This window comes from Jatropha curcas, chromosome 6 (genome assembly GCF_041381405.1).
Source record: "Jatropha curcas cultivar XTBG-Jc1 chromosome 6, XTBG_Jcur_1.0, whole genome shotgun sequence".
NCBI classification, from domain to species: Eukaryota; Viridiplantae; Streptophyta; class Magnoliopsida; order Malpighiales; family Euphorbiaceae; genus Jatropha; species Jatropha curcas.
In genome coordinates, this window is record NC_143156.1 from 26,220,863 (window position 1) to 26,230,237 (window position 9,375).

The 9,375-nt window shown below is 33.3% G+C and overlaps 2 protein-coding genes across 3 annotated transcripts; both read right to left on the reverse strand.

Moving 5' to 3' along the window:
- Window positions 1-150: 150 nt before the first annotated feature.
- Window positions 151-3,835, reverse strand: LOC105641106 (vacuolar acid trehalase). 2 transcript variants are annotated; one of them, XM_020682090.3, is made up of 8 exons: window positions 3,483-3,835; window positions 2,875-2,948; window positions 2,667-2,708; window positions 2,293-2,334; window positions 1,325-1,516; window positions 898-985; window positions 472-569; window positions 151-396 (listed from the first exon to the last, which is right to left on the reverse strand). In XM_020682090.3, exons 1-8 carry the CDS (start codon window positions 3,688-3,690, stop codon window positions 370-372), a joined length of 771 nt encoding a protein of 256 aa, XP_020537749.1. In that variant the 5' UTR covers window positions 3,691-3,835; the 3' UTR covers window positions 151-369. The 2 variants fall into 2 exon arrangements, with proteins under 2 accessions (XP_020537749.1, XP_012080968.1); XM_012225578.4 differs by having other exon boundaries at window positions 1,433-1,516; window positions 3,483-3,834.
- A 612-nt stretch (window positions 3,836-4,447) lies between these two features.
- Window positions 4,448-8,797, reverse strand: SCPL49 (SERINE CARBOXYPEPTIDASE-LIKE 49). The gene is made up of 9 exons (XM_012225579.4): window positions 8,375-8,797; window positions 7,974-8,142; window positions 6,900-7,019; window positions 6,509-6,652; window positions 6,283-6,433; window positions 5,984-6,072; window positions 5,196-5,454; window positions 4,964-5,097; window positions 4,448-4,838 (listed from the first exon to the last, which is right to left on the reverse strand). The coding sequence occupies exons 1-9, from the start codon at window positions 8,704-8,706 to the stop codon at window positions 4,692-4,694; spliced, it is 1,545 nt and encodes a 514-aa protein (XP_012080969.1). The 5' UTR covers window positions 8,707-8,797; the 3' UTR covers window positions 4,448-4,691.
- Window positions 8,798-9,375: the final 578 nt, after the last annotated feature.

The window sequence follows — 9,375 nt, forward strand, 5'->3', positions numbered from 1 at the left end:
CAGATTCGAGTCGGCTTATTTACACCCTAATTAAAATAACTAATATTGTCGAACAGGATCCGAAGTTTATTGAATTTAGGTTTAGGATGTAACGTGGTAAAAGAAACATACGGTAGATACACAGCTTAACAGTCGTCTCCAAGAATAATATGTCCAAGTTTAAACTCCGGCCAAAATCAAATTAATCAAAAAAGAAAAACTCTGCAAGAACAATATATAGTGAACAGATTCATTCCTGAGTCCAGCAGACTATAAATAGGTTGTTTAAAAAGAGTTACTATGCATTTGAAAGGTTTTTTTACTATGAGTAAAGACCTCTGAACTTTGCTTCTCTACATGATACAAATGAACTCTAATATATGGCTTTGACTATGTCGAGTCCTGCTGTTTTCCAGTCTGCACAAAATTAAATTGAATAATGGGTTAGATAATAGAAGTTTCCCCTAAGAACTTACTTAACTCTCAGCTTACCAGCATTTCATGATCCCCCATGATTTCTTCTATTAGTTCTTGTAGTGGTTTATTAGCGCTGTTTGGAACAAGAGCTGCAAATACAGCTGGTTCTAGACCTGCATATAAGCCGAACAACACCAAGTATGTCAATTGAAGTCACAACTGTGGAACTGACTAACAGGAGAACGGTAATTTTGTAGCAGAATTCATAAATCAGTGGTTACACATAAAAATAAATTATTTAATCCTATTCAATATTTTGAAATTCTACATTGTTTCTGATGATTTTAGTTCCATGCAGTTTTACATTAATTTCGTGATAAAAGGTTATAAATTTGAAAGTTTCAGGCATCATTTGATTTTTAAATCTCAAATCAAATTACTGTTGTTAAATGGATATCTGCATTTAGATTATAACATTACAAAAGGAAAGTATCGAAGTACCAGTTTCTGGAAAAGCATCTATGAACATCATCATCTCCTCCCCACTAAGGCCTGATAAGAAGCAAATCCTTGGCAATGACTTTGCTATCTGCAGAAGAGAATGCCAAATATTCAGGCATAGATTGAATATATATAATTAAAGATTCACAACGGCTAAGCACCTCAAGTGTTGCTATCTTAAACTGGAAAATCACACGACTTTTCTTCAATAATACATTAAATTTAAATATGAGGAGGAGGAGATAAATGCTTCTGAGAATTAAAACCAAACCATGAATTTGTCTCAACTTGATTAGTAATGATAATGAAAATGTATAAATAGGCTAACAATTGAAAAAATTTTGTGACAACAATAAGCTAAAGTTTTGGAGCAATCAATGTCAACCATTTTATTGATAATAACAAATGATTTGCTTATTGCATATACCTTGGTAACATGAGACTTAAGGTTATTTCTCCGTATAAATATCCCTACAAGATGCAGATAAATGAACATATCAAATATAGAGAACAAAAAGCATATTAGAAATTCAACCTGCACTTTTTCCAGATTTGGTTGACTTGTATGCATTGCTTCCCAAAGTGACTGGGGAATCATGTTCTCAGTACAGAAGATAACCTACAAGAATGATTGGCAACATGAAAGGCAGAGGCAAATGACATATATAATGGATCCAAATTTACACATTATATATCAAGTGTCTAAGCACGTGACATCCTTTTGAGCAAGCTATTTAAAACAATAAAGCCATAACACAACAGTGAATATCATGACACTAAAACATTTCTAATTGAATAGAAGAGTAAGGATGAAAATAAAAGTTAAAACCGCACATTAGTGAAATTTTCATATGATTGTGAAAAACACTCAAACATACCTTAATGCTCTTTTTATTTTCCACGAAAATTCAAAATTAAATAAAAAGGGCATGAATGTAATTCCAGAAGGCAAAACTCAGAAACAGCAGAAGCTTTATATTTCATGTTTAAGCATTGGGTTAGAAAACTCAATCTTTGCGGTTTATCCAAATGATCAACAAAGATGACAGGATTGTTGAATTTTATTGTTTCCATATGATCAACATAGATGACAGGATCGTTGAATTTTATTGTTTACGTCAGGCTAAAAGTAAGACCTTCCCAAAAGAAGTTCAGGAAAAGACAAGAAAAATATTACTTTTGTGGAATTTTGGGTTACCTTTGCCACAAAATATCATTGGATGATTTAAATTAATATAACCAAATGGTTACTAACTATTGACATCATATTAAAACATGGCAAGAATATAAAATCTGATACTGTGAGCTGCATAAATTTTTCTTATTTTTTTATGCCAGTTGCTATGGGATTTAACAATTCCATCAAAGGTGAATGAACAACAACCAAGAAACTACCTGTAAAAATTCACCACCCAAGTCGCTCAATAACTGCCTGATCTGCACAAAAGATTAATCTAGGTTTTAGAGAGCAAGTTCTGGGATATCAATCTAGCAATTCTCTAACAAAAGAAAAAATAGAGTATACATTTTAAATTGGAGGTGTATCTAAATTGGAGTTCTTTTACTGTCCCTATAAATGTATAGTCAAATAGACCGTTAATATTGAGATGAATAGTTTTTTCTGTTCGAAAATGAACTATTAGGACGCTCTTCCCATTTTCATGCATTTAGCTGAGACAATCAAAGAGAATGCAAGTAGTAATTATTAAGAACGTAAATATCTATCACATCATTCTTGTGAAGGGCAATGAAATGCAACTGATAATCACCTTTTCTGCTTCATCTAGTTCAAAGCCCAACAGCAACAAAGCCTGCAAAAGTAAGCATTTAAATCATTAAACTTGATTATAAATATCAGATGCCAAAGAAAGAACCAAATTGGCAGCATTTTATGGAAATAGGAGGTAATTAATACAAGAAGTAGACAAAATAACAGGAAAGCAGATTGCAATTGGCATAGAACTAACCACAACTTACAGGTGGACCATATACAGGGTCTTCAGCATTTAAAGGAACAAACTTTGAATCTTCAACCAACTCACTGGGAATCCCTGCAACATAGAAGCATCGCAATAGCAGAATGTTGACTTGAATTTTTTTTTTTTTTTTTATGAAAAAAGGAAAATTAAAGCACAATGGATCCCTTCAAGATTTATCAAACCATGCCATGAAAATACACCTGGAAAATGGAAGTTTATTTAACCAATAACTTAGCCTCTATGACTCAGCATTCATAATTTGTATCTTCTCTAAGTATCATTTGAAAAGTTATATAAATAAAAATCCAATCTTTAAGACACTTCCACACCACCATACTAAAACTGTATTGTGCTCAATTTCAATATGATCTTCAAGCAAGGATTACTTGAATAATTTAAAATTCCACAAAAAAAAAAAAAAAAATCACTAACACATGCTGTTGATGGCTGCCTAACTGGAGAACAACTAAAAGTACTAAAATTATATATTCACTTTAAACAATCCAAGAGAAACCCATTATTGAAACATCAATTATATAATGAAATCAACAATCAATCAAAGAACTGACTACAAGTGAAAAATATAATGAGCGTCATTAATCAAACCTTCGGGAGATGCTCTTGACAGATGATTGAGCTTTAGTTGATGGGTAGTATCCTTTAGTGATAAAAAAAAAGGAGAAGAAGAAGAAGCAGCAGCAGCAGCAACTGTTGATACGTGTGAAACTACAAAAGGATTTGGTGAAACTGAAGGAACCAAAGCTGCAAAAGATTTTAAACAACGGATACTCGAGAATTGAAGAGCAAACGCCATGAGGATCTACTATTCAGTTTTATCTTATGCAATGCACAATCCACACTCCACACCCCCCTCAGCGAGGAAGCTTATCTTCCTCCAGTATACGGTTATCTTCCAAGTTGCTCGACAAAAACGGGATATTTTGGAAAAGTAAAATTTAAAATTTTGGATGAATAATTACGCTATAAATATTCCGAAAAAAGCTATACTGACTAAAAAATGGCATTTGTTACAAATTCATATCAATCCACATTTTTTTTTGGATGGATAAATAATTATTTAGGCCTTTAAATTTGGTCATAATTATTATTTTATTCCTTTTGTTTGATAAATATATAGATCAGTGTTGTTAAACAATTTAGTTTTTTATTCAAAAAATATTATTTTTTAGAGTTTTTTTTTAGGAATATTTTATGGAGTTAATTATGCAATAATATTAACTAGATACTTCACATTTAATATAACTTAAATATTATATTCCTCATATTTACTATTAGATTACTATTTAGTCTCCCATTTAATAACAAAATATATTTTTGAATGAAGGATTAAATAGTTTATAGAATTAAATCTCAAGAACTAATTAGTATATTTATAAAAAAAAAGGATGAAATCCTAATTATTATTAACTTATGACAAATAGTTATTTACCCTGATATACATTTTGCAGTTCTATCATCACATTTTCAATTTTTTCAATGTCAACAAAAAACCTTGAATTTTATTTCATTTTATGATATATTGTATTAGGAGCAAATTATAAATATCATGATGGGAGTTAAATAAGTAACATTAGACAACCATCATTTCAGCTAATACAGACATCAGAAGTGATGACCCTAAGCATTTTCTATTTGATTCAACCACTTGGTGCCTTTTAAATCCATCAAGAGACTCGCATTATATAGTAACTCTTGTCAAAAAAACCAACAGCAAATATTTACAAGCACATTCTGGAAACAAAGGAAACAACTAAGTGGCTGATGCCGTAGCATTTAAGGCGAAACGATAACGAATCATAACTCAGCAACCAGTTTCCCTTCATCAGCTACGGCTTCGGTCAATGCTATGGCTTTGGACAGTGAGCCTTTAATCCACCGACTCAGCATCTCTAATGAAGCCTTGGGCTGGTCCATAGGAACCATGTGCCCTGCGTCGTGGACCTGTTTGTCGATGCATCAAGCAACTACATCAGCACTGATTACAAAAAAAAAATGCTATACATGTCCGCACAAACACAAGAGAGAGAGAGAGAGAGAGAGAGAGAGAGAGAGAGAGAGATAAATACCTTGAGAAAAGCAAGAGGCCCGTGACTTCTTAAAACTCCGGCTTCGGAACCATCAACCTCAAAAGGAACTTCAGGAGATGCTACAAACTCCTTCTGACCGGACCACTCCATAGCATGAACCCATCTTGAATTTCCTGCAGATATAAAAATTAACCCCACACATTAATCAAATAACCTTTCCTAATACTATTAGGTCTATATGTTGGAACCCTGGCTTATAAGATAAACTTACCAAGCCAGTTGCAGATAAGATCATATTCTCCCGCATACACAAGCAAATGGATTCCATCCTCAAGAAGGGCAGGAATGCCAGCTTCGAGATTTCTCATCCAGTCCATTAGCATGGCCTGATACACTGTAGGGCTACAGGATACGAAGCTTATATCCCCAACACCAAGTGATTCCCTAACAGAGTTCAGGTTCAGAAATTTCTCCAAGTTTGAGAAGTCATAGCAGAGGCTCCCCTCACATTTCTTTCTGATATCATAGTACTACAGGAGAACAAACTAATGCTTGTCAATAGTAAGATCTGGTTATTTTTATTTGATTAGCAATCCCCACTTATCTAGCCAAAAGGGAAAATAAATAGATAAAGGAAGAGAGAGAACAAAGAAAGAATAGGAGAACGAGAAAGAGGCTAAGGATGCAAATTATGTTCATATGTATTGAAGCGTAAAATGACTAATAAATTATAAATTTGCTAGTGATTCATTTTAATGACTAAAAACTTGGAGAGAGAGAATGCCACAATCATATATGCCACTATTCATCTTTCAATCTCCCTGACTATAAAATTGATCATTTTATTCGTTGCAACGAATTTTTGCTTTTTCCCCCCTATTTACTTTCTTTAGGTTTCTTTGAAAAAAAGTTTAACATGTATTTAGCAGGAAAGATATTCAGTGTGGAAATAACACCAAACTGCAACATCACCACCCCATTCTCTAATCAGTAGACAGATTGCATGAAAAGCTGTTTCTAGATGCAGCAACACACTAGAAGGAACATACGAGGACTTACATTTATATCACCAGCACGCGTCAAGACGCTACTGAATATGGTACTGCAAACAAAATATGAAGCCATACAAGAGAGTGTACCATCGGTGCCTGAAAAGAAAAAGAAAGAAAAATGCCACGCATGCTTAGATAAAGAAGTGAGAGGGGCAAATTAATAATATATTTCCTGGTTCATGAACGGTGAGAGGGTCAACATAAAAACGAATTTTGAACAGAAAAAAACCATTGCTAAAAACTTTAATCCAATCAGATAGGGCAGGGATCTCTCAAAAAGTTAATAAGAGAAGTTTAAAACATTACCACAAAGCTTTATTGCCATTTCACACACTGGAACCACTTTGTTGATACGATCATGATCAGCTTTTGTAATTAACCCCATATCCAATGCATAATCTGTGTAAGCTTTGTACTGGATTCCAGGATCTGTAAGCCCATTGCCAATAGCAAATCCCTGTTCAACATTTTGAGTTGGAATTAATAGAATTTAAGAGACCTGTTATAAGTCATACTAGGAATAAAGGCATGCCTTCAGTTTTATATGAATCCCTTCTTTAGCTTTGTTCCCTTTATGAACTCGAGCAGCAAAAGCAGGAATGTAGTGGCCGGCATATGATTCTCCAGTTATATAAAAGTCATTCTTTGCAAGTTCAGGATGTTCTGCAAAGAAGGCCTGACATCAGAGAGAATCCACTTTAGTATTAGCAATAAGGTTGAATTCCTACACTAGAAAGTCAAATACTTCCTCTGAGGCATTATATAATAGTTTTTCCCCCAACAAGGAATGACAAAATACATCTCGAAGATTTAGAATTTAGAATTATTTTTCCTTCTAGCATTAAAAAATAATGAATGACTGCATGGTAGATCATCATGTCATATTTGACTTTCTACCAAAGGGAAATCCAACAATAACGAACCTGTAAGAAGTCATATAGATCATTACTAACTCCCTCCTCATTGTGACGAATGTCACGTCTATCAGAACTATAACTGAATCCAGTCCCTATAGGTTGATCAACATACAGAAGATTTGATGCCTGCAAACATCATAGCAATTTGTCAACCCTTTCACAAGTAGAGAAGTTTAGTAGGATGTTTGAGAAGATACTAACTTAAGAGGAATAGAGAGAAAGAAAAACATTTCCAATATAGGGCTATAAGACACATGGCTTCATTTTTATTATTTTTTATCTTCACCATTGCAGCTACATGATAGCACAACTACAAGAAACACCCAATTAACTGATGCATATAATAGAGAAGTGATAGCCAGCATCTTATGCATAGAACTCAACTGTAATATGTCAGGCAGGAAATTAAATAGAAAAAGCTTCTCCCAAGCCATAGCCATAAAAAATTAAAACAAAAATCTAACTGACGCAAACAAAATTAAGATTGAAAAGCTCTAAACAAGTATGACAAAACTCTTCTTAAGCCTAGGCAGCAGCGAAATAAACATGGTATTTTATTTGCCTTATTAGCTCAAGAGTGTAGTTATGTGAGCTCAAGTAATAATAAAACCCTCAAAACTGTGAATAACAATAATAAAAAACTGTTACAAGCGGAAGAAGATCGAGTGAATCAATACATTAAAAGATATAGATTTTAATATAAAATACAATAGCATCTTTTTAGAGTGCTTAGAGCATCATCAACTAGAGTACCATATGCAGATAGGAACCGTTTCATGGAACAAACTTTCCTCCAATAACAAAATGCACTTGGCCACAGGGGGTTTGAGTTAAAGCCAGAGGAAATATGTGCTTCTAATTTCAAATAACATTATACATTCAGCATTACTACCTATTTGATATGTGTGTGTGCGCATCTGATGATGTAATCTAAACTGTAGATAAAACCCCAAGAATAATCATTCCTCACTATTATGCGTCACCATCATGCATCACTATTATGCATTAAAGTCAGTTGAAATTCATTCGGTAATACACCGTTTAGAAAATTATGAGTAGGCAGAATGGAAAGTAAGATACCTTATCCCAACCATACTCATTCCACACAAGAGACAAATTGTCTGCAATAGTGAAAGGACCATTTTCATAAAACATAGCCAACTCACTGCTACACCCTGGTCCTCCGGTCAACCAGATAACAATTGGGTCTTTCTTACTATTGCGTGATTCAAAGAAGAAGTAGAACATCCTAGTAAACCACATATAGAATATGTCAGCACTAACTGAATCCAAAAACAAGAGATTTGGGAATCAAGAAAATAGCTAGAAATATATGTTTCTTACAGTTTTAGTAATTCATAAAGATTTCATATGCATAAATCAATCCAATCAAAAAAATTCAGCTCAAGTTCACAAAGATTAAAAATTTAACATATACAAAAATCTAATTGAAAAATTATATAGGGGATTTTGAGAATGACCTAGCAGCGTGAGAATTGGCAATCTTGTAATAACCAGCGTGGTGGCCTAAATCATCGACAGAAACACTATCATAACCACCAACTACATTCCGAAACCTAAACCGCTTTTCCACGATCCTCTTCTCTCCGGAAACAAGACCACCATCACCATCACCACCGTCGATGACGTTGATGTCCTTATCCGGGAACAAGTTCAGCTCTCTAATCATTTTATCGGCCTGAACGGACGGGAAACTCGACCTCTCGAGATGGAGATTGTCGTCGGGAAATCTGGCGTGAGATATGAGAACAAGGGAGAGAAGCAGGAAGCAAAGCAAAGTCAGCTTCACCATTTTCTCGTTCTTTCTTTCTGAAAGAGAGAAATGGAGGGGGAGGAGATTTTAAGAGAATAAGTCCAGAACTAACCGTCTACGTCGTTTTGGTGGACTGTCAGTTGCGGTCATTTTATAGCGAATAACGGAGATTGAACAGGAAGAGTTTTTCTTATGCGATTACATCCAGGTCCATGAAGTTTCCTCAAATTACAACTAAGACATTTCTTTAAAAAAAAAAAAACAATTTCCTGAAATAATTTTACATATTTTTAACATTTTAAGTCTATGTTAACAAAAATAAGTTTGTCTAAGGTTACTTTTCTTTCCATAAAATAAATTAAAGAAAAATATTTTTCACAAATTTTCATTTTTTAGGACTTTAGGAAATAAATCAACGGAAAATATTTTCATGGTAGAAAAAAAAAATAATAAGTCACCTCTTAAGGAAAATGACTTTATATTTTCGAGAGAAGAAAATATTTTTCAGATATTAACAAATTTATTATAAATTTATAATTCCATATTTTTTAATTTATTAATCACTGATAACCACTACCAACGATCACCGTTTACCATTAGCCACTACCACAGGCTACCGATAATTTTCATAATTTTTTATTTTTTATTTTTTCTTATATTTAATAATAAAATTTTTTTAAATACAAAATTTTGATTTTTATAAATATT

What these genes read in the sequence shown, in the direction of transcription:
- SCPL49 (XM_012225579.4), bottom strand. Translation starts at nt 8,706, where the DNA reads ATGGTGAAGCTGACTTTGCTTTGCTTCCTGCTTCTCTCCCTTGTTCTC. An exon ending in ATGAGTATGGTTGGGATAAG is followed by an intron (nt 7,020 to 7,973) that starts GTATCTTACTTT and finishes TGATGTTTGCAG; the next exon opens with GCATCAAATCTTCTGTATGT. An exon ending in AATGGCAATAAAGCTTTGTG is followed by an intron (nt 6,073 to 6,282) that starts GTAATGTTTTAA and finishes TTTTCTTTTCAG; the next exon opens with GCACCGATGGTACACTCTCT.
- LOC105641106 (XM_020682090.3), bottom strand. Translation starts at nt 3,690, where the DNA reads ATGGCGTTTGCTCTTCAATTCTCGAGTATCCGTTGTTTAAAATCTTTT. An exon ending in ACCCTGTATATGGTCCACCT is followed by an intron (nt 2,709 to 2,874) that starts GTAAGTTGTGGT and finishes TTACTTTTGCAG; the next exon opens with GCTTTGTTGCTGTTGGGCTT. An exon ending in TGGGGGATCATGAAATGCTG is followed by an intron (nt 397 to 471) that starts GTAAGCTGAGAG and finishes AATTTTGTGCAG; the next exon opens with ACTGGAAAACAGCAGGACTC.